The 24522-nt window shown below is 39.9% G+C and overlaps 3 protein-coding genes across 10 annotated transcripts in view; 2 read left to right on the top strand and 1 right to left on the bottom strand.

Moving 5' to 3' along the window:
* The window catches only part of SYNE2 (spectrin repeat containing nuclear envelope protein 2), a 296778-nt gene that overhangs the window by 140270 nt on the left and 131986 nt on the right, over positions 1-24522 (bottom strand). For 6 of the 8 annotated variants that reach the window (XM_023627878.2, XM_023627880.2, XM_023627881.2 and 3 more), the window contains exons 35-46: positions 23721-23822; positions 22566-22766; positions 21816-21987; positions 21179-21291; positions 19847-20049; positions 19273-19392; positions 18883-19174; positions 17492-17643; positions 16260-16569; positions 14830-14994; positions 12269-12610; positions 594-749 (exon numbers count right to left, since the gene is read on the bottom strand). In XM_023627878.2, the coding sequence (XP_023483646.1) occupies positions 594-749; positions 12269-12610; positions 14830-14994; positions 16260-16569; positions 17492-17643; positions 18883-19174; positions 19273-19392; positions 19847-20049; positions 21179-21291; positions 21816-21987; positions 22566-22766; positions 23721-23822 (2328 nt within the window). The remainder of the gene's footprint in view (positions 1-593; positions 750-12268; positions 12611-14829; positions 14995-16259; positions 16570-17491; positions 17644-18882; positions 19175-19272; positions 19393-19846; positions 20050-21178; positions 21292-21815; positions 21988-22565; positions 22767-23720; positions 23823-24522) is intronic. The other 2 variants (XM_023627884.2, XM_023627883.2) reach the window with 2 other exon arrangements.
* LOC138920522 (SLC35A4 upstream open reading frame protein-like) lies at positions 6650-8872 on the top strand. Its single transcript, XM_070249226.1, has one exon. It carries the CDS (start codon positions 8385-8387, stop codon positions 8694-8696), a length of 312 nt encoding a protein of 103 aa, XP_070105327.1. The 5' UTR covers positions 6650-8384; the 3' UTR covers positions 8697-8872.
* SLC35A4 (solute carrier family 35 member A4) lies at positions 9007-10079 on the top strand. Its single transcript, XM_070249225.1, is given in 4 exon segments — positions 9007-9211; positions 9214-9254; positions 9256-9916; positions 9919-10079. Coding segments are annotated over 4 exon segments (1068 nt in total).

Here is a 24522-nt window from a genome sequence, read left to right as displayed (position 1 = left end):
TCTGTAATGCCCAAAGGAAGATTTATCTTATTTTTATTATTTACAGGCATCACCTCTTTTTCCTGTTTTAGATACAGGTTTACAGTTATGTAAGCTTAGTTAAAATTGTAGGGGTAATCTTTAAAAACACAGCCATGTATTGGCCTTTCAGATTACTTTGCATAGCTATAAGTACATAAACACACAATTACATCTATGTAAACACAGTTGTAAAAACAAAGAAGGAGTACCCCCAAATGCTGATAATTTGGAGAAATAAAAGGAATTTGTCAGAATCAGAAGAATACATACGACTGAGAAAAGGAAAGATGACAAGTCAGAATCTCCAAATTTTGTTACTGAGTAAGTAAGCTTTTAGGCACTTTGTGAAAGAGAAAGAAGACTAATGTTCATTAAACTCTTCCACGTTTTAAACGGAAAGATTTATACAACTTACTGATTAGTACATAATTAGAGTGACCAAATTGATCATCAGGCGAAGGTTAAATAAGACTTTTCACTCTGCCCAAGCAAGTTTTTGGTAATTAAAATATATTGTATTGCACTGGATAAATGATGCAATCATGTTGTCAGTGTTTTTCTTGCTTCCATACCTCTATCTCTTTTAATTGTTCATTTCTTAACATAACATCTAATTCTAAAGGTTGATTTTGCAGCTCATTGACTTTCTGCTCATCTTCAGTGTTTTTCATGATTTCTTGAACATTGAGAGAAACTTGTCTTGACAAAACCATTTTCACGGCTGAATTCTGAAAACATAAAAAGATTAATTGCTGAATAGCCTATCATCCAAATAAATAATTTTTCTTGATGAAAATATTTCAGTTTCTTCTTTTTACTCAGATTGAAGACTGTTAAAAAGGACACATGGGCACTACCAAAGATGATTTTTCCATATAATATTTAATGCCAATGTTGGTATCCCAAGAAAAATGAATCTCCTTTCACAAGATAATATAGGATCTAGCTTTGCTCATTAAGATACCAAGGCATCATCTATTGTCTTAAAGAAAGGAAACAGCTATAGGGAAAAGCTAAAGTTCCAAAGTTTGTACTTAGTATTCACCATGATGCAGAGGACAGGGCAAATAATAGGCATTCAGTATTACCTATTGGTAGTTTAAAATAAGTTGAGAGATGGAGGAAACCCCAAGATTCCACAATATTAAGAATGAATTAGGCCTTAAACCATCAACAGCAAGAATTCCAACCTAGGTAAGGCAGAACAGCTTATGTATGGAGTAATTTGATCTTCTGTGAAAGCTATAAGAACTTGAGGTTCTCAATAGGGTACACAGAGATGGCTTCTGCATTCATTTATTCAGTCTTTCAACAAATATTTGTTGAGCACTTACATGTAGCATGCACCAACCATGCCAGTAATTTTCAAACATTTCCATTATTTTGCTAAGGTATAATTTTTTATTTTCTAGTTACTTTATAAATAAAATACCATTTAATTTTGCCATATGCTTTCATGTCAGTAAAATCTTTGAGGTCTCAAGTCTGTGAGTAAAATGTGTCCACATCCCTAAACAAGGGAGAAATTAAAATACCGCCTAGATAGTAATGTAAGATGTTAACAACAGGGGAAACTAGGTAAGGGATACAGGAGAACTTTCTGTCCTGTATTTGCAACTTTCTGCAAATGTAGAATGATTCTAAAATTAAAAGTTTATATAAATAAAACAGCTACTGTCTAGAGCTTCACCAATACTAACTGGTAAGAAAATTCAGCTGACCAGTGTTGCTGGTTTTGAAGTACTTAATTGGCACTTAGTCACTTCTTTAAAAAGGCTGCAAATGATTGAAATGATTTTGCAAATTTCCTCCAGTTCCAACAATTTATTCATGAGAACTACGGTTAAAATCTACATTGACAACAGCATCTCAAGTGGAAAGATTGAGGAAAGCTGTGAGAGGAATAAATAGAAGTGCCACAACACAGGCTTCATGGACGCATGAGTGCTCTTTGCCATGAGCCACGGTCATATGAGGTGGATGCCTGCCTCCTTTCCACTCGTGGTTACTGTTACTGAGAGGAACCCCACAAATCCACCTGCAGAACAAGAGCACCTGAGCTGAAGGCCTAGCCCCAGGAAAACCTTACTTGTTATTAATCATCTACTCAGAATTCAGAGCCCTTGGTCTCTCTTACCTGATGGACTAGTGACTTGAGGACCAGCAACATTTGTAATGTGCCATTTGTAATCTGCCTTGAGTCATCAGAGAGAGCATTCTGAAAAACCTGAAATCACCCCAAACACTACTTGTTTACCAACTCCAAAAGCCACGTTTCTACCTTGGCGGAAAACCCAACAGAATCCCTCAAACGAACATTTGAAGTTTGAAACATAACATTCCTTTGCTCCTGACAGAGAGGTTGGAACTCAAGGTCCTGATTGGCTCCTGGAAAGATTCTTTCGTAACCAGTCATCCTGTGGGCATCACCCTTGGCTGTATTTTATTCTGATTTTGCATGATCATTTGAAATATTTTATTTTAAATTATAAAGTATTCAAACATACTTAAAAGAACAAAATATAAGGGATATTCATTATCCATAAGACAAACATGTGACAATTTTCCATATTAAAAATTGAAAGCCCAGTCTTGATCTCTTTTTCATTTCTTCCTCCCCAGAACTAACCACTAAAGTCCCCACATTCACGTTTTTACACTTTTACCACACATATTAGTATTCATACAGTATTGTTTGATGTATTCTTAATTCTTATAAAATTGGATTCATGTGTGTGTCACTTTATAACTTGTTTTTCTCCACTCAGCAGCATGTTTGCAGATACCCATGGTGACAGACGTAAATGCAGTGCAGTCATTCTGCTGTCTGCAGGAACATGATTTATTTATCTGACACGCTACTATGGACAATGCCATTGTCTCCAATTTTTCCTATTATAGACATTGCTGTGATAAACACCCATGTGTAAGTATTCTTGCACATATGCGTGAGTTTCATTGGAATGTTTTCCTAGAACTGAAATTACTCCTTTTGATTCTCAATAGATAGTTATGAGTTGTTCTCCAAACTGAATAACAGTTTTTACTCCCACTGGCACGGTAAAAGAATTTGTATTTTCCCTAATCCTCTCCGATATTTGGTGCTAACAGACTTTAATTTCTGCCAATATAGTGGGTATAAATTTGATATAATTATTGTTTTAATGGTACTTCCCTGACGGCTAATAAGACTGAGCAACTCTCATATGCTCATTGGCCGTAAGAGTCATACTTTCTGCGAATTACTTTTGCATCTCCATTTTCTATTTTTTATTGGGTTGTTTGTAACTTTTGGTGTTTTTTCATATTCTGGATACTAATCTAACAGTTTCATGCATTGCAATTGCCATCTTCCACTAGATTGTCTTTAAACTTTGTATGTGGTGTCTTTTGCTGAACAAGAGTTTAAAACTTTAACGTAGTAGAATTTATCAATCTTTTTATTTTGGCTTCTCCTTTTAGGGCCTATTTAAGAAAGTCTTTTACACCCTGAGATCACAAAAATATTCTTTATATTTTCTTGCAAAGGTTTTAAAGTTTTTCTCTCCACATTTATGTTTTTCTGTAACATACTTTTGTGTGAGGTTTGTGATAGGTAAATTCAGTCTTTGTCTGAATGTAGGTATTTTGCCTCACTGGAGAATGATAGTTCAGCCGGATATCAACATGTAGGTTGATAACTATTTTTCTCCCAGCCCCATGAAGATGCTATTACATTGCCCTCTGACTTTCAGTGTTGAGAAATCTGTTGTGAACATAATTGTTCTTTTTTCTCTGGCTCCCTTTGAGATTCTTCTTCTTGGCTTTGGTGATTTACTATGTAACTATGATGTATTTATGTAATAATTTATTTTTATTTAGGCTGTTCAAGGCTCTTTGTACTTCCTGAAACTGAGGATTCATATATTTCCTCATCTGGAAAATGCCCAGCCTTGCTTTTCCTCCATTCTCTCTATTCTCTCCTCCTAGAACTTCTATCAGAATTGTGTTAGACCATCTCAGTACAGCCTCTGGGTCTCTTAAATCTCTTTCTTATTTTCCGTATCTTTACAGCTGTGTTGGGTTATGGGTAATTTTCTCAGTTGTATAGTCCAGTTAACTAACTCTCTCTTCAAGTTATGTCAAGTTTGCTGTTTGACATGGCCAGAGCAATCTTAATTTCAATGACTTTTTTTAAATTTATTAAAGTTCCATATTGTTCTTTTTCAATTCTTCCCTTTTTTCTCAAAGCATTTTATTCTTTCCTTATGACTTCAAATCCTTCTTTTACATCACTAATCATTTTACACACGGTATCGTATAACACCTTTCAGACCGCTGCATTACCTCCCTTTCTGAGTGTATTAATTCCTCTCATTTGTGGTGAGGAGGATCTTCCCTGTGGTGGAGTGTTCCTTTGTCTTACTGATCGACTGATTCTAACTCGCCATTATCAGACTTTTTTTTAGTCTACTGTGGGAATCCCTTAGGTCTGACTGGTAGAAATGACCCCTTTATGTAGATTTGTGCTTGCTTCTTCCAGGTACCCCAAGGCAATACAGAGATGGAGAGAGATGATGATAGATAGATAAATAGATAAGTATAGAAACTGATTTTATGTCAATTTCTTGATTTGAACTGCTCCACAATGCAAGTAGTATAGATTTTGACTCTAAACCTATTTGAGATACAGGTTTGGTTTAGATTTCTCACAGCAGATGTTTTCTTCCCACCTGCAGTTAGAACAAGCCAGTCCTGGTTCTTTCTCTGGGTTAGAGACTTGCTCGTCTACCTTTCTCCCAGGGTACAAGCTTTTCAAGGGGCCATGTCTTTCCGGAGTATCTACTCCAGTGCTGGCCTCTCACAAGCCCTTGTGGACTCTAAGCCCTTGGACATCTGACTCTTTCCCTTCCCCACTGCTCTTAGAATTTCTCCTTAAAAATAAAATCTATGATTGGCATAAACTTAAGACAAAGCATAACTTTTAAACAGTGTACACTTTGAGTCTCTAAGCATAAATGGAATTTTCAAAGTTAACAATAAATTTAAGGTGGAAAATTACCATTCTATCAAAAGCCTGGTTGAGTTATATTGCCACTTCTGTTTACTTTAAAAAAAAAATGTTACTTCTTTTCAACCACATATCTTTCCTTAGAGTTTGGTCTGTTTGGAAAAGAATAGGAAGCAAAAGAAAGAGATATATGATCAACTCTCCTTAAGCACAGGACCATGACATTTTCATCTTTATGTCCCTTAATTCACGAAGTAAACATCTTACTCTAACATTTAAAACATCGAGCTTTAAATAATTGAGCATTGTCTCTGGCTTAAGAATTAAGTCAACAACAGCCTCACTATCCCTTTTCCCATTCAGGAGCAATTGCCCCATCGCTATGACAATTCTATGACAATGAGAAGCTCAAATCCATCACTCATACCCTGCCAACAGTAGGACACTGTCACACAAGCTCTAGAGGATACATTTCTTTCTTAAGAATTCCAAATGAAGCAGTGAAAAACAATTCTAAGCATAAGTATATATCATCACCATTAGAGACAAAACAGAAAGGCAGATCAACATAGTCCCAGAGGCTGCCTCTCTCTCTTAGCATAATGTCTAAAATGTTGACCTGGGGGCTGGCCCCGCGGCCGAGTGGTTAAGTTCACGCTGCGCTGCAGGCAGCCCAGTGTTTCCTTGGTTCGAATCCTGGGCGTGGACATGGCACTGCTCATCAAACCACGCTGAGGCAGCGTCCCGCATGCCACAACTAGAAGGACCCACAATGAAGAGTGTACAACTATGTACTGGGGGGCTTTGGGGAGAAAAAGGAAAAAAAATTAAAATAAAATAAAATAAAATAAAATAAAAAATCTTTAAAATGTTGACCTGACCTGTAAGGCACTCTTGATTGAGTCAGCCACACCTACCTCTCAGGCCTCATCTCTGTCGCTCTCCTCTGTCCTCCACCCTCTAGGCAGTGGCCTTATTTCAGTTTCTGAAACTCCTCGTGCTTTCTCCCACCACAAGAGGAAATTCTATATCCTCTGTCAAGAACGCTCCCAACACCCAGCCCTGAGCTCTGTTAACTCCAACACTTCCAGGCTCAGTTCAAATGCTGCTTCTTTAGGGACGCTCTCTTCTGACGACAGTTCAGGTCAGACTCCTTTATTGTAGACTATCAGGGAAGTGTGCCCCTTCCCTTAGTTCCTGGAATTTGACTCTCCTTAGTCAATTAGTTGATGAATGTGTGTCTCCTCCAGACTAGAAGCTCTCTGAGAATAGAGACCATGTCTATTTTGCTCACACTGAACCCTTATTGCCTGGTCAATAAATTCTTACTGAATGGATGTACAAATGAATTCATATTGGAGAAAAAAATAAGAGAATTTTACTTAGTCTTCAATTGTCAAAATTTACAATTTGTGGCTTATAGAGTCGAGTTGAAAGAAACTGAGGACCTGTCAATCTAGCCATTGTTGACCAGACACTTTGGCTAGAAATGACAGGAACAGGATTTCATGAGAGTAGAGAAGATTTGAAACACCCACAAGAACTAATAAAGGGTCCACTGAGGTCAGACAGTACATTATCATATTAAACCTCAAATAACGACCCAGGTGTAACACATTTGGTAGAATGGTGGGCTAAATCCCGAGCATCAGACTGGGCAGAAGACACCTGGGTTATAGTCTCGGCTCTGCTACAATGAAATCTTGGACAATTAACATCTCTGACTTGAATTCCCTCACCTAAAACACAAAGGTTAGGTAAGAAATTTACTACGGTCCCTCAGCCTATGTCAGGACTTTGGAGAATGTTCTCAAATGCATGCTGCTCACAGATGTTAATACTATGTACACTATGTAAGTCACCTGTCCTTTCAAGGAATAAATCTTAGATTGTGAAAAGTACCTCTAGAGTATTTGCATGATTTGCATGCTGGCCAGAAAGAGCAAAGTACACTTTGAAGACAGAGTCAACATGGCTCAACCATTACAACTGTTTTCTACTGAGTTACCAGGATAAACAGCACCAGAATAGACATCATTCACCCCAGGACTGAAAACTCTTTCTCCAGTAAGTGGTTTTCCTTCTCGTTCTAGTACTGACTCCACCGTGTTCTGGTCACTCACCCACAGCTAGACATCTTGCACGTTTTGCCTGTATTTGTGATCATTCACTTTCCAGGATTTCTCTATGGATGCCTCCTTAAACACTGAAATTATAAATGCTCAGAAATTTTTGAAAAGAACAAAAAACGATTCAGATGTATAACAGTTATACCTAATGACAAGGAAATTAAAGAACTATAGATAATTTTTTTAAAGCAATTATGTCATATAGGTTGACATTTGGGGAGGATGAAGTAAGAAAGATCATTCAATATCAGTTAAGCTGTAATGTTGCTTCATGAGTTTTTTAAAAAATAATAAATTAAGAATGTATTAGTTTCCCTGTGTTTCCTCTTTATCATTTCCCTTTATGGACACAAAATCTTAAGAGATGAATCAGTCCTCACTTTTTATCATATCCTAATTTGTTACTTGCCAGCCCTGGTGGTCTAGTGGTTAACATTCAGTGCTTTCGCCACTGCAGCCCAGGTTCATCTCCTGGTCAGGGAACCACATGGCCCATCTGTCAGGTGTCACATCGTGTTGGTTGTGTGTTGCTGTGATGCTGAAAGCTATGCCACGGGTATTTCAAATACCAGCAGGGTCACCGGTGGTGGAAAGGTTTCAGTGGGGCTTCCAGACTAAGACAGACTGGGAAAAGGACCTGGCCACTCACTTCTGAAAAATTGGCCATGAAAACCCTATGAATAGCAGCAGAGCATTGTCTGATACAGTGCAGGAAGGAGAGAGGATGGTGCAAAAAGATGGAGCAGGGTTCCTCTCTGCTGTACACAGGGTCACCAGGAGATGGAATAGACTCAATGACACTAAAAAATTTATTTGACTTAACTTACATAAAAATTTTTTTAACAGTAATAAAAATTTAAAAATAATTTTAATGAGCACGTTTCCGTGCGTGAGTCCGGGCGAGACGAACCGCCGCCAGCGCACCGGCTGACATCACGCCGCAACCGTGAGCACACCAAGCCGCGGAAGACTGGCCAAGCGAACGTGCGTCGCCCGCACACGCGCACGGGTGAGATCAATGCACACAAGTTGTATGCGCGTGCGCACACACAGCCCGGGATGCGACGGGACGGGTCACGTGGTAGTATCTGCCAGAAGGAGACCTCCAAAGCTTGGCCATCAGGGAAGCGCCTCCACCCTTTCCAAAAATGCCCCGGAAGTGCCTCCGTCCTCAGTAAAGATGGCCGTAACCCTTGACAGGAGGGAGGCGGGGCTGCGCCTGCGCAACAAGTTCAGCGGGGAAAATGGCGGATGACAAGGATTCTCTGCCCAAGCTTAAGGACTTGGCGTTTCTCAAGGACCAGCTGGAGAGCCTGCAGCGGCGTGTGGAAGATGAAGTCAACAGTGGTGTGGGCCAGGACGGCTCGCTGTTGTCCTCCCCATTCCTCAAGGGCTTCCTGGCTGGCTATGTGGAGGTGAAACTGAGGGCATCAGCAGTATTGGGCTTTGCCGTGGGCACCTGCACTGCCATCTACGCAGCTCAGGCATATGCTGTGTCCATTGTGGAGAAGACATTAAGGGACTATCTGCGGTCACTGTGCAAGGGACCTGACTAGCTCTGGATGCCATGGGGGAGGCAGGATGAGCACCTGGGGCCTGCAGGTGGAGGTCTTTCAAGCACAGACACCATTTCTGGCTTCCTCGGCTGTCACCTGTTTGCTGTCTCCAACTTTCCTGCCACCTTCATCCTTGCTTCCCTTCCTTAAGAGGGTGGACAGTGGCTCTTCAGCCAGCACCCTGGACTCCTTCCCTCCCTAATCCCATGGGACTGGGCCAAAGACTGCAGCTTCTAGGGCCGGCAGCCCCTTTTCCAGCCCTGATTGTGGAGTTTGCAGCTGACTCTGATCCTCAGTATTCTCTCTGGTGATGTACCATGGCTCCTCCCTCCTGGGAGCTGGCTCCATAACTTCATTTTCCCCAAATGTGTCACAATCCCCACTGCCTCTTGCCATTTACACAGGCCACCCAGGGTCTGGTGTGGGCATGAGTGTAGAGGATGGGGGTATGCCAGGCCTGGGCCATCCCAGGCAGGCCCGCTGGACCCTGATGCTACTCCTGTCCACTGCTATGTATGCTCCCATGCCCCATTGTTGGCACTGTGCCGTGTGGACGGCCCGAGTGCCCTTCCCGCCCTCCTCAGCTGTGCTGCTGACTGAGCTGACCAAGCTGCTCTTGTGTACTTTTCCTTTCCTGGTGGGCTGGCAGGCATGGCCCCGGGGGGCCCCACCCTGGCGCCAGGCTGTCCCCTTTGCACTATCAGCCCTGCTCTACGGGCCTAACAACAACCTGGTGATCTATCTTCAACGTTACATGGACCCCAGCACCTACCAAGTACTGAGCAATCTCAAGATTGGAAGCATGGCCCTGTTCTACTGCCTCTGCCTCCAACACCGCCTCCCTGCACGCCAGGGCTTAGCACTGCTGCTGCCCATGGCAGCAGGGGTCTGCTATGCAGCTGGTGGCCTCCAGAACCCTGGGAACCTCCCTTCTGGGCCCCCTCCAGCAGCTGCTGCCAGCCCCATGCCCCTGCATATCACTCCACTAGGACTGCTGCTCCTTGTCGTGTACTGCCTCATCTCAGGCTTGTCATCCGTGTACACAGAACTGCTCATGAAGCGGCAACAGCTACCCTTAGCCCTTCAGAACCTCTTCCTCTACACCTTTGGTGTGCTCCTGAACCTAGGTCTGCATGCAGGTGGCGGCCCCGGCCCAGGCCTCCTGGAGGGTTTCTCAGGATGGGCAGCACTCGTGGTGCTGAGCCAGGCACTAAATGGATGCTGCATGGCAGCAGCATCACATGGCTCTTTGTTGTGTCCTGCTCACTAGTGGTCAACGCCATGCTCTCAGCAGCCCTGCTGCGGCTACAGCTCACAGCTGCCTTCTTCCTGGCCACGCTGCTCATTGGCCTGGCTGTGCGCATGTACTATGGCAGCCGCTAGTCCCTGACCACCTCTACCCTGACTCCTGACCCTGTAGATTGGACGCCACCCTCAGAGTCACCTCCCAGCCCTCCCCACCTCTCACCTCAGCAGCCCTGTAACAAGTGCCTTGTGAGAAAAGCTGGGGAAGTGAGAGCAGCTGGGTTAGTCTCTAGAGGTGGGTGGATGAAGGCATACCCCTGGGAGACTTGAATAGTGGGTTTGGTTAAGTAAACGCTTAACCCCCCCAAGTTCTTCCAGACTAAGGAATTGGAGGAGCGTCAATACCTAGACCTGAGAAATGACCCCATCCCTGATGGAGAAGATTCCCTGCCTCATCCTGCATGAATGCAATTGCTTAAAGTGGGGCAGAGCCAACAGTTGGCTTTCCTTGCCTACTGTGGTCACCCTAGGAAACCCACTGCCCCCAGGCTTGGTGATGGCTGCCATGGCCCAGCTATGGTGCATGACTCCCCTATAGGGATACTCACCTCCCACTGTCATGCAGGATAGCCCAGTTGCCACAGATTACACACCATCACCCAGGCCGCTCTGCCTAGCTGCCATAACTCCAGGAGCACCTGGAGACAATGCCTCCTGCTCCCTCCCACAGTGCTGCTCTCCACAGCCAGCCTTTGTTCTGGAAACCCCAGAGAGGGCTGGGGCTTGACTCATCTCAGGGAATGTTGCCCCTGGGCCCTGGCTTAAGTCTACACTCCTGACCCCTCTGCTCATCCCAAGGGCCCTCTTGAAGCCCACTGTCCCCTCTGTGGCTCCTAGGAGGTACCATCCTTCCCCCCTGGGTCCTGCCCCAGACTAGCAGTGTCCCAGCCCCCAACAGCCTAGGGAAGCTCTACACAGAGTGACCTGGGACCAGGCACAGGGAAACTTGTATAGCTCAATCACTGTCTCTAACTGCGTAAGCAATAAGATATTAATAAAGTGTTCTGGGGTGTAGATGGTACCTACAATTGACCATGATAAAAAAAATAATAATTTTAATGATCACAAATGATCAATAACTCATCATTCAAGATTAAGTAAAAACAATAAATTTAAAAAAATTCATATTCTTGGCTTATGATCTTTATATAGTTTTCAATTTACTCTATTGAATTTGGAGGGTCACAGCCAAAATGAGTCTGAGAAGCTAATTTTAAAGTTATTCTTTAATTACTGTTTAAAAAGTTTCCTTTACACATACAACCTCACGAGTCTCACCCACAGGGCCCTCAATCCTGTAAGACATATTTCCTTAGTGGTATCTAACACTGTGGGATTTATAAAAAGTCTTTCCTCATGGCCAGTGAGATGCTCTGTCGGCATTTAACATTGTTTTACACATTCCTAGAAAATCCTGTCTGGTTCCTCTAATCATTCACACAGTTCTGTTCCAGGAAGACAACAGAAATGCATGTTCTCTTCACTCCTGTTGATTATGTATTCCACACAAAGATGATGAGAATTCACACTGGAATGGTCTAACCTTCGCTATTATCCCACTGGACCCCGGACTGTGAGAGGCTGCCTAACAGGGAGACCCTTTCAAATATAGTTTCCTGGATGGCTCTTTGTCTGTGACTTTTCCATTTCAATCTGTAAACTATGAGAAAGCACTGTAACAAGCCCCAGGAAAATGTACCCATTTGGTTGTTTAGAATGAAAACAAAACAACATTCTTCTTTCTTCCCCCCAGGGAAAACTAGGAGGCTGAATGTTGATATTCTCACACCGAGTGATCTGACAACATTGAAAAACACATTTGCAGTATGGGGTTAACACAAGAAGAAAAAGAAAGGAAGCTATCCTTTCAAACATCTCTGATTTCATTATAAAATCAACCAAAAAAAAAAAAAATACGGTTCTTGGATTTTTTCTGAGAAAATGGGTAAAGCACATTTACTTTTCTTTTGCCTTTTCTAATTTGCCTTTGTGCTCTTGACCCAAGAAACTGAATCTGATTACATATCAGAGAGAATAATAAACCTAAATTGATGACTGACATTTTAACAGATGAACAGTAATATTTCACCACTGAAATCGTGGACAGTTTTCTAAGGGCTCTTTTTACAAGTGGGCGTCATAAATAGGCAGCATATTGAGGGTTTAATTATGAAATCAGAAGGCTTGATTCACGACCCTCTTTTCAGAGCCCAGCACCTCTTCATTCTCAGATGCGATGTCTTAGAGTTGCAATCACAGGCACTTACCTTGTTTATTTCCCCGTCTTCCTCCAACTCTCCCACCACAGCTGAGTTCTGAGTGGACTCCTGCACGGCAGACGTGACCTGCCTCTCGCTGCCTGCCAGAGACACCTTTTCTTTCTTTTCTGTTGAGCGTTTTGATTTGAGAATGCTGTGGAGACAATTTTCTGTCTCCTGCTTAGCAGATTCAAGTCTGTTTTCCAAATCTTTTTGTTTACACTTAAGAGATTTTATATCATCTTTAATAATCTTCTGTCCCGCTGAAGATGTATTTTGCTTGATGGATTTTGCTAAAGCTACAATGGTTTCTAACGCGCCATCTTGTAAACTGAGTCTATCCTCTAGTTCCTGTGAGTGGAGGAAAGATCGTCACAAAAAGTATTTCTGTTCAGTGATCACTAGAGTTAATTCACTTTTGTAAATCACAGCACATTCTGCTTCACTCGTGGAAAGTATAAAAACTTATCAACTTCTATCACAAAGAAGAAACTTTGGGCAAAACTTAAACCAATGTAGCATCACAGATCAAATTCTCCAACAGATTTTAGAAGATATTAGAAGTTTATAAGAAGTAATTAAGACAATCTTCACAAAGCATTGAAAAGAATGAATTATTTAGAATGTGCCCATATGGCTCTAGTGTTAATATTTAAAATTCGGACCAAAGCTGAAATCAATCTTTCTAGTGCAATATCTTAAATATAGCAGGGACTTGATACTTACTAAATGCATGAATAAATGAAGCTAATTTGAAAACTCAAGACTCAAAAGGAATTTGAGGCACGATAGCAGCTACGGATGTTACTGTTGAAACAGAGTAAGTCTTAAAATTACTAGGTGAACTATGTAGTATTTAATTGCCACTATCCTAATGGACAACACAATGAATATTCATTCATTCAACTAACAGCAAGTAGTACGATAGATTTTGAAGTTACATAGATGAGTAAAATACAGTGCCTTCAAGTTCCTATAGTCTATCAAGAGAAACACAGAAGTAAACAGACACGTGTAATGGAATGTGAAAAGATCTATGCTGACAAATACGCACAGGTCATTGAAACATCTTAAGCTGGAAGAAGGGAGTTCTAGATTGCATTTTAGAAAGATCCTCGGCAGCCATTGGGAAGTTGCACCAGAAAGGGTGACACCCCAAGCAGGGAGCCCATTTGGAAGTCTAATCTGTGAGATGAAGGCCTGTTCTACAGCAGCCATAATGGGGTAATGGGGGAGGGACAAATGGTAGAGATATTTCAGAGGTGAAAGAGACAGCACGTGGTGTCTGACTAGACTGGGGAGTCTGGGAAAGGATACCCAGGTTTCCACCTTGGAAGCCTGGAGAGATGGTGGAGAGACTCATAGAGTCAGAGGATACAGGAGAAAAAGAAGGCTCACTGGTAGGGAGCTGGGAGATGGAGAAAGGCAAGAGGATGATGAACTATTTTCTAGACATGCTGAATTACAAATAACTGAGAGACATCCAGGTAGAGATGTCTAGTGGGGTCAGAAGACCTGAACTGTGGCCCCTCTCTGTCATTTAACTTGCGTGACCTTGTAATTCCTCACCTCTCCAGAACTCAGCTTGTTCCTGTATAAAATGAGAGTCTGAATCGATATGGCCTCTGAGATTCCTTCCAGCTACAGCACAAGGCTATATTTTAATTTTTCAACAGGAGCCTGTGCTCCTCAGAGTGATGCTCATGTCTTATACTTTCCTCAGTGTCCGTGGCATGCAAACAGCACCTTGGACAGGATGAGCCCTCAACATTGGTCAAATTATCACTGTTAGAAAGGGAGACAGCCCTGTCACACTGTCGGGCCATTCTGGAGGAGAAGTTTTGCCTGATTCCTTGGTCTCTAAAAGGAAGAGATGGGAAATTCCCAAGCTCATGCCAGCAGTGCTGTCCTGAGACTCACCCCGTGAAATCTCCAGTCAAGAAACTGTGAAAGAAGTAGTTAAGAAAATGCTTTACTTTGTTTTCTTCTGGAAGACACCACTCTACCTGTTTATTGGTTGTGCAAACAGAGAGAATCCCGGGAATGTGTTCTGAGGATGTGGGTAAAGGGTGTAATCCTCAATGTATACAGCTGGATGTTGGAGTGAGGATGAGAATTTGGAAGCTCTACATCTTGAGAGAGCTCTACCGTAGGACATGAGTATGAAAATTACTGAGGTAAAAGTTATACAACTCCCACCCACCCAAAGAAGAATGCAAAGCTGAAACACTTCCCCCAGGTCTCGTTGCATTCGATGCGTCCTTTGACTACCTAGTATCTCCCAGAATCACTGTGCTGTGTCTAAAACAAAGGTCTCCAGGAGCTACAGATTGGTCATGGGTGGAATTGTCTCTGAGGATCCAGAGTACAGGGTACTGTTCAACTCAAATTATAAATGGATTTGGTCACTAAAGAAGAACATTCCCATTTTTTATGACTGCTCAGAACTTTAATTACCTAATAGTCATCTGAATAGCACTTGAATTTCTGACCAAAGACACTGATTTGTCAAGTTGTAATTGATATTGATTTTTTTTTAACGCGTATCATGTCTGGACACTGTTTAATACCTGCAGTTTCTGCAGTTTTTCCTCAACTGCTTCTTGATCCACAGGCTTATCAGAAAAACCAACAAATTCCTCAGAGATATTGTCCAATGCTGTCTTCAGGTCTGTAACGCAAACCTGGTATGAGTGGTGTTCTTGAACATGACCTTCCAATTTCTGCACAGAGTCCTAAAAATAAAACCATTGACAATTTACAAATTATGTCTCTGAATTTTCTCACTCAAAAAATAATTAAATTGTTCCTAAACACTTGTTTTATGAAGTTTCATCTTGAAACAGAAATACGGCCATAAATCGTCCAGAGTTCTTAAGTGAAGTTTTTTAGTGTTTGAGATATTTCACTGTAAAGTCTCCCTTCTCCCTCCTCAAAATGACTCTTATTGAAACCACGTTTGTTTCCCCCCATGCTGCTCTGCCTTCATTTCATTCCTGAAGACAATCTGTCAAGAGGTTTGCAAAACAAAATGGCTTGAAATTATATCATCAAGTCACAAACATCCATAATAAAGCAGCTCCCTTAATTATTCTTCTTACTAAAACCAAGTACCCATATGTGAAAATGAGACAAATGAGATCAACCTAACCCCTGATTCCTTTCCTCACAAACAAACTCCAAAATTGTGTGTTAAGAAAAAGTAATCCTAACTCAAGAGCAAAACCATCTTCTTGAAATAAGAAAATAAGATGACCGCACCTGATCAGAAAAGTAACAACTATTAAACTAAACAACTTACAGCCAAGCAGGTGTATCTTCACCCCTGCACATCGCCTGCCATCTGTATAAACATGCTTTCTTACCAGGTAATCCTTACATTGAATCCGGCTTTCAGTGTGCAATTATAAACAATTTCCTTAGGAGAATACACTCACTCCCCCATGACAAGCTGACATTTTACCTCTTAATTCTCTTTCTGCAGAACATATGGAAATACTCAAGGGAGGGACATTGAAAAGGTTTATACAGAAAAATGGATGTAAACTATTACAATAGATAGATGATGGATAGATAGATGGATGGATGGATGGATGGATAGATGGATGGAAAAATGGACTGATGGATGGTTGAATGAATAGATGGATGGATGGAGAGATGGGTGGATAGATGGATGGATGGATGGTGCATGGATAACTTTGACACAGTCAAAGTTCATAGAGGTACCTAAAAAATCTTAACCCTTCCTACCTGTGAAGAGGGGAACTTCAATGAGAGGAAACAACACCAGATTACATAATACCCACAGGATTCCTCTAGCAAAACTGACTGGGTTGATTCCTCCATCCTTCAGGAGTTAGTATTTGTATCGAAAACTGATAAATTAAATTTTAAAAGGTTTTGATTTACCAAAAGAACAAAAAAATGACTCTCTATACAAATATTACATAATTATGCATAATTACAACAATCATTTAAAATTTTCCTTTGCCCATTTCACCTGTAGTTGTTGAAGAAGACTTTCATGTAGCTGCTTTATTTCCAGCCAAGGCTCTTCACTGAAGTTGGGATTTTTAGTGCACTCTAGGAGGTAATTTCCTTGAGATTTTAACTCCTTTAGCAAGGATGTCAAATCTTGTGCTTTCTGGAGAAATTTCTTATAAATTTTTAACTGAGCTTTCTTCTCCTGCAATCCATGTTGCAGAGCAAAGCCCACTTCTTGTTTCTTTTTCAGTTCTGTGAGCATTAATCTCAGATCCTCCTTACTTTGCAAATACTTCTCTCCTTCTAGTAGAAGCTTTTCTTGATGGCTAAATTTAACAAAATATTATACAAATGAAGTGACACTCAGCAAAATGAAATGGCATTTTGCACTTTATAATGCAACATACATTATAATAAAAGCATTAAAATAACACTAATATTCATTATTCCCAGAGACTCTTTTGGAATTACAACATTCTAAATAGCACTAAGTTTAGGTCAGAAGTCAAGATAGAAACTATTTGTAGATTACTAAAAAATTACTGTTTTTTGTTACATACTTTGACCTGAGAACAAATATTTAATAATTTAGATTTCAAACTATTCCAGTTTTTATTATGTTACATATAATTATATTATCCTATGATTTTCTTTTTCATATAAGTAAAATAAGCATTCCGTATATTGGCCAACTAACTAGTTCATGCTTTCTATAGCTTAAATTTAGTTTTGATCTGAATGTCTCCTTAGAAAAATACAAAGTTTACATTTCTACCAAACACTAAATGCATCATTTAAGATGTGGTATGAATTAAGACTTTTCACCAGAATTATGTCCACTGAATTCAGACATTTTTCAATGTTTAGACATTCAAAAATCTCTTTGAATATATATTTAAAAGCATGAATTATCCTACAGAAATACCACGCAGATACAGAGGTTCTGTAGGGGAAGGGGTTTTTAGTGCTGAAGATAGAATGACAGACAATGTTAATCTGTTGCCAAGAACCGGACAGGTTGATGCACCAGCCAAAGCAAACACTGCCACAGAGTGACGACAGTGTGTTTTGGATCTGATCCAGAGAACTGTTCCTCTGTTTCTGCCTTTGACATTGTCGATGCCCCTGACATTACTGACTTTCTCAATAGATATATTATATCCAAATCTAGGAGGCAGACAAAACATACTTGTTATGGCTTCACTGTGCAATGGGAAACCACAAAAGTGGTGAAGGCATGCCCTTTACCTTAGATACGTTTTGGCTAAATGGAGCGTGTTGTCCCACTGGTTCTTGATATCAGTAAGGGTCTGTGGAACCAAGGGAGCTTCGCTGCTCTCGGCCTGACTCATGATTCTCTGTATTCTAGCGTCCCCTTCAGGCTTCAGTAAAATGATTTCCTGAATTAAATAAAAAAGAGCTTATCATCTCATTCGTACTGCTTAGGGATATTACATATGATATCTCTTTATTTATAAACATTATACAGAGATTCTAACTTCAGAGTAGATTTCAAAATTACTCTTTCATTTTTATTTATGCCTCAAAGACAAAGAGATCTCCTTCATGTTATACAGAACTGGTTCTCAGTAAACATTTGTTGGGTTGATCTCAGTGCACTCCTGCTCTCCTCTTGCTTTTCAAATAAATTGTATGCCAAAAAACCAAAAAAAACAAAAAACCTGGCAAGTCCTCCTTCCTATCTACTCCATTATTTATAAATGGAGAGTTAGGGTAACAACCTGAACAAAACACTTTTATACACCCACAATTGGACTTTCGGCTTCCCAAAGGGAAATGCAGCGTCCCTCATGTCAACTCCGGTCTCTCTATCACAACCTAATTAATTCCCATTCTCTGTTCTTCACTTTCCCTCCTTTGCTCTGAACAATCAAGTTCTTCCCTTCTTGGAAACACTACTCAAGATTCACCCTGTCCAGAAAATCTTTCAAATATAATCTCAACCGATTCCGATTACTTCAGTAAATCCCACCCACCCTTAAAGCTCCCTACTCTTGACCATTTCTTCCTCTAACAATGCTTCGATTAACGAGATTTCGATTCTCTCCAGTTCCCTTTAAGCACACATGCTTCTGTCCCCTGTATTTTTAACTAGTGAAGTTTATTCACCCTCCCCTTAAAAAGTAAGAAAAGAAAGAGATAAAAAGTCAGCTCAAGGGAGCTTGAGATCTTCTTGGCCTCCACAATCCACTCAGTATCTAATAAGCTTTATGACCATACTTATCCTCTCTGAAGAAGAGTTCCTCTCCAGCCCTGCCGGTGACATGGCCGATGCCTCTGCAGTACTGACCTGTATTCTTTTCATAACCTAGCAAGCTCCCATCTGCTGCAGCTCTGGTTTATTGTCTTTATTTCAATTCTTCTATACTCAGTAAAGATGGACAATAACTGGGCATTGCCCTCACAGAGAGGAAATACTTTCTCTCCTTCCCATGCATTAAAATAACTTTAGATCCCTCACAGCCCTTCTCTTTTGCAAGCTCAGTCATTTGAATTTCTTCAACCATTCCACACTGATCCTATTTTCCATTAAGAAACAAATCTTTGCGGTTTTCCTCTAAATCTTTTCAAAATTAGAGTTCACTCTGACCTCTGAAATTTAGTTTCCACAGTTATACCTTTATTTTTTGGATTCTCTCCTCAAGTGTCATTTTGCCTTCAGATGAATTCAGAACCATAAGGGACTCCTTAATCCCTGTTATCCAACAAATTACATCATGTGCAAGATCTTTAAAGCTCTGGTCCTCAGCAGGAAGTAACTTATTGTCTTCATCAATTTCACACAACTGTCTCAATAATGTCTGGTATCTATCAGTCAAATGTGTGGATTCCATTATTATTTCTTCTTCTTCAGTAAGCCCATATTCCTTCAAAGAGTTGTTCAACTGGGCCATAGATTCAAACTGTTCCCTGTAAATTCCAAATATCATTGAAAGTTTACAGGAGCCATGACACCAGGGAAGAAATCATATACCCAGGAAATATATTTCATATGAGATTAGCTATACCTCTTTCTGGCTAGAGCTTGGCCAAATAGCTCAGTTTTCTCTCCTGATTCTTCCATTTCTTTCCATTTCTCTTCTTGATTAGTCAACCACTTACTCAAGTTTCTATGGTCATCCTGGAGTCTAAAAGAACATTCCACATGTTAGAAGATAAAAGAAGCAAAAAGTATTTATCTGAAGAGAAGGCTGGCATTAATCTTGTGAGCCAATTGGGTTTTTACTATATATTTTTGTTATTCTTTAGAGAAAATGTAATTTGTAACATTAAAATCTGAATAATAGCCTGTATTATAGTGGGATTCTATAAAACAATAAGCTACACAAATGCATCATAAAGAACAGGAAACAAACAAACAGAAAACATTTTTGGACTCTCCCCTGAACCTCTGCCATATTGGATAATTTGAAGAACTCTCCAAACTTCTATATTCCTAGAGCCAAACTTGGATTTTAAAGTATGCTTTCTATTTGTGAAATTTGTGTATATTTGTATCCTAATGCTAGCTGTACTGAGGCAGAGGACATATAAAGATATCACTGGAAAATATATTATTTCGATATCACCTTTATTTCCTACCTCAGTAGCCGCTGCAAATAATAATCAAGCTCCTTTGCTCGCACCTGGCATATGGACTCCATTTTTTCTAAATCAGTTTCTTGACTTACAATCCAACTGTTAAGCTCCTTAATATGTGCTTTGGGCAGATGCTTCTTCACATGATTTAACACAGATGCCACCTGCTGTATTTTACTGCCTCTTCCTTCAAGAGCCAAGAAATCCTTAAGAAAGACAAAAAGTCAATTATGTCCTACTGGCAAGCATAAGTATGGTCTCTGCCACTCCTACGACACTTGTCCGAGCTAGTACATAGACATGCCATCTTCTTAACATCCTGTACAAAAGAAGGGCTATGGAGATATGGTTACCTCCAAAGCAAATGAACAAAAGATGACTTACATTAGCTCTAGAATGTGTGTGTACATATGCATTTGCATCTGACTTTCTGAGAACTACATTAAGCAACATAACACAGTGCCACCATGAAGGTCAGTAGAAGTAGGACCAGGAACGCTGCATTTTTCTTTCCCGGCTCCGTTCACCTTCTCCTAAATACTTGCTCCCTCTGGTAACCAACACATAAAACTAAATGGACTGTTCTCTATTTAACTTTGTCCAAATCAGAAATTTATTTCAATGTTTGTGTTTCAAAGTTTGAGTATCAAGTGCCGAGGCTCATGCAGTAGGCGAAGTTAAAGGCAAAAAAGAAAAGAATCGGGACTATAAAAAAGAGAAGAAAGGCAATTTTGTCAATAAAGAAAGGCATCATAAAAGCAAGAAATGAAACAGAGAGCATTTAATGCCGTCAATAAGCTTGAGAGCACGTCTTGTCATCAAAATGAAAGTACTAGATAATCTACCCCAAAGTGATCAAGCTTTAAGGGTGCAATATGCATTTTACATGCCCCTGCACTTTGCCTTTTATCTCAGGCCACTACACTCCGAGCAGCAGTGCATTAAAGTTCAAGAACAATTTTTTGAAGAAATATGGCTGCCAAAAGACAAAAAGTCAAGAGACCTCTTTCAAGAAAGTAAAGGGATTTCAAAGTCCAAATTAAGTACTCTTTATTTTTTATCAAACATGATTTTAACACAACTGAATTCACCAGCAAACACTAAGTTAAACAGCATCTTAGAATAGGTGTGAAAATAAAACTTGTGTAAGTCACTTGAACCCTTACCCAGTAAACAGTTTCAAAATATTTGGAAAGAAGTCAGGTTATTTGGAAATATTCTATGCAGGGAAATCAGTAAATCAAAGTAATTATTATCTTATCTACTTAAATACAGGTCTACGTCTCCAGTATTCTAGTCTTGATAAATTTTTTTTGAAATTTATATATGTCTTACAGAAAGTTTTTGTAGCTTTTGTTCCACACTCTTTTTTGTTTCTGATGATTCAAAACAGTCCTTAAGGTTCATTTTAACGTTGCTGAACCACTCATTAAAGTTCTTGCACTGATCTAGAGGAAAAACAAAACAAAAGCTGTATTCATTCAAGGGAGACCTCACACACCTTCTTAAAGCAAGAGATCTGGAAACTTGTTTCCCAAGCCATGGGTACAAGTCATTATGTAAAGCAGTAATAAGCTGAAACCCACATTTGAGGGCTAACAGAGCCGAGAAGGTAATCACGGTGTACTTTCCACACTAAGCCTCCTTTCCAAGCACAGAGGACACCCAGAGACACTTGCTCACAGGCACGTCCCAAGACTCACCGACCACAGAAAGCGGGTCAAACACTAGGACCCTGGTGACTTTCCTTCATGAAGTAACGATTTGTCATGTGAAAGAAATAGATGTATTGATGAAAGGCGTAGATCAGTGAGTGTTCCCCCAGCTAAAAAAATGGTATGAATATTGTTTCCTTGAATAAAATCTGTGCAACCATCTGTAAGTGAAGCTTAGATTAATTAGCCTTGTGTTCACAGTCCTTATTCACACTTTAAGAGACCCAGAAACACAGCAAGAGATACACTGCACTCACCATTCAGTAACTTCGAAAAGTGATCTTGCAAAACACTTTTTTTGGTATTAAATAAATCACTGACGCTTTCATATTGCTTTTTTAATTCAGAGAGTTCAGGAGTCAGACAACCTATTTGATTCTCAAGTAATATCATACTGTGCTTTTGCTGTAAAATCTGCTGTTGTATCTCCTAAATATATAAACAAACAAACAAAAAAATATTAAGTCTTTAAAAAGACTCAATTGGCACAAAGCATAATACATCTCCATTATTTTTGTAAAAATCTAGATGATTATCTATCGGATGGATTCACTTTCTCTTAGCCAGTAAATGTATAACGCAATGTTATTTAATTTCTTTTCTTTCTTTCTTTCTTTTTTTTTTTTTTTTTTGCTGAGGAAGGTCTACCCTGAGCTAACATAACATCTGGGCCACTCTTCCTCTATTTTATATGGGGTGCCACCACAGCATGGCCGATGAGTGGTATAGGTCTGCGCCTGGGATCTAAACTTGTGAACCCAGGCCACCAAAGTAGAGTGCACGGAACTCAACCACTATGCCACGGGGCTGGCCCCTGCAACACAATTTAATATCAAATGATTACTGTCCACAAAGCAATTCAAATACATACACAAAGTGTTTTTCTGAGTTTTTTCCCAAGCTTTCATTTTTTTATAATGATTTTTATTAAACTCAAGAGGCCAAGACCACCAGAAATAAGTGTGAAACTAAATCTGAACCACAGAAAAGAAGCAAGTGGGCAGGACCTCTAGTTTGGTAAAGATCTCCAAGCTGTCGGAAGGAGACAGGGCCTTTAAGAGGGACTCTGTCATTCCAATCTGGGTCTTGGCTTGGTCCAGATCCTCCCTTAGCTCAGCTGGGCTGCCACTGAGGGCACAGTAGTTGGGTTCTCCTGTTAAACGCATTTTTACATGCTCTATTTTGTTCAAAATAGAGGACTCCATGACCTGAAATCATGAAACACAAGAAGGATTGTAACAAACTTTATTTAACCACATTTTAGGATAAATGCACATTGCTAGAGAATGAGTTAAGACTTTGCTTCACTTCAATGTGAAACAAACTCTTCTCTACTTCCAATTCTACATCACTGATATAACAACTCGAATGTTGCCTGTAAAGAAAAAGAGTAACATGAAAAAACTTAGATTGACATCCCGACTTTTTTCTAAGAGCAATCTGAATCCTTCTCTCTAAAACAAGTCTTATCTAGCACACCGACTGAGATGCTATCTCATGGGGCTCATTAGAAAATATATTGAAACACACAGAAAAATTAAATAGCCAGCATTTACTGAGTGTTTACTATGTATGCAGCATCATGGTAAGCACTTCATATACAAAATGTAGGCTTCAGAAGGTTAAGTAACTTGCCCAAGATCACAAAGCTAGTAGGTAGCAGAGTCACGACCTCACCCAGAGAGTATGACTCCAGAGCTCATATTCAGCCACCTTACACTTTAATCTAAATAAAATTGTCACAGATCTCTTCACACAACGGAAAGTCACATTTGAAAGTCACAATCTCCCTGTTTCTCCATCTAGGGATTAAGAAACCTAGAATCATTGAGCCATATTCTCCTTCCTATGCCCAAGATGCTCAGGAGGAAACCCTGGTTACTTCACACGCAAGTACAGCAACCTCTCCCCCTCCATACAAGAGGTCTGTGAAGTAAGTGAAATGAGAATACAAGGCAAAAAGTAGTATTATTCATCTTAAAAGTGGAACAAATATAATAAACTATGCTATTAAAAATTTGGTTGGACTTAATATAGGAATCTAATATAGGTGAATTAAGTAATGATCCTAATTTTATTTTAGGTTTAAGACTTAGAATTCTGGTTTATGAATGTTACTTTAGAGTACTTAAATCACAACCTTGAAATAAAAATTTTCTTACCTGCAATTCAAGAGGTATGTCACTACTTTGAAGCAAAGACTGTATTTTAGCCACTCTTTTAGAAAATTCTGAAGATTTTTGTTCATGGACTTGCAACTCTTCCTAAAACACACAATTTTAATGGAAAATATCTTTTTATTTTGTACTTTATTTTCTGGTACACACAATTGCTATTGTTAATATACAGAAATTAAGAGAGCCTTGAATTTCCCTAATCACTTGTTTTTTAACAGAGTCCTGGGAGTTACAAGCCCAAGTGCCTTCACGGGTCAGGCAAATGTTACAAGTGAGTGAAGCATTCTAGCTACAAGACAATAGAGAGGGGCTGGTCTGGTGCCACACCGGAAGGCAGCGCCTGCCTAAAGGCATCACATTTCATAGATGTGTACATATAAGCTGTGCCAACACACACACACACATGCACACACATTGTTGGCAGAATTTGGCCCACAGGCTGGCAGTTTCTAATACTTAATTTCAAATTTTTAAACAACTCGTACTTCAAGACAAATTTAAGTGACTCAGTGATAATTCATTTATACTTAGAAAGTCATAGTTTTACTTCACGACTATCATCATATACCTAGAAAACTCATAAATCTCCACACATTTTGAAAATCTTTTCCAAATGTAAAAAAACGGATATGTGAATTTAAAAGTGAATAAAATGACAAAATGAGAGAAAAAAATGAGATCTGAAGCATTAGAGTTAGCATACTGTAAAGTCATTATGCACACATACATAGATTTTAATATTACATTGAACCACACATAACTGCCAATACTGATGTTTTCTGACCTA

Source organism: Equus caballus, chromosome 24 (genome assembly GCF_041296265.1).
Source record: "Equus caballus isolate H_3958 breed thoroughbred chromosome 24, TB-T2T, whole genome shotgun sequence".
In the NCBI taxonomy this organism is placed as follows: Eukaryota; Metazoa; Chordata; class Mammalia; order Perissodactyla; family Equidae; genus Equus; species Equus caballus.
The sequence above is the reverse complement of the archived record's forward strand: the minus strand, read 5'-3'. Positions and strand labels throughout refer to the sequence as shown.

Bases quoted from the DNA above. Each gene is read 5' to 3' on its own strand.
- LOC138920522 (XM_070249226.1), top strand. From the start codon at position 8,385: ATGGCGGATGACAAGGATTCTCTGCCCAAGCTTAAGGACTTGGCGTTT.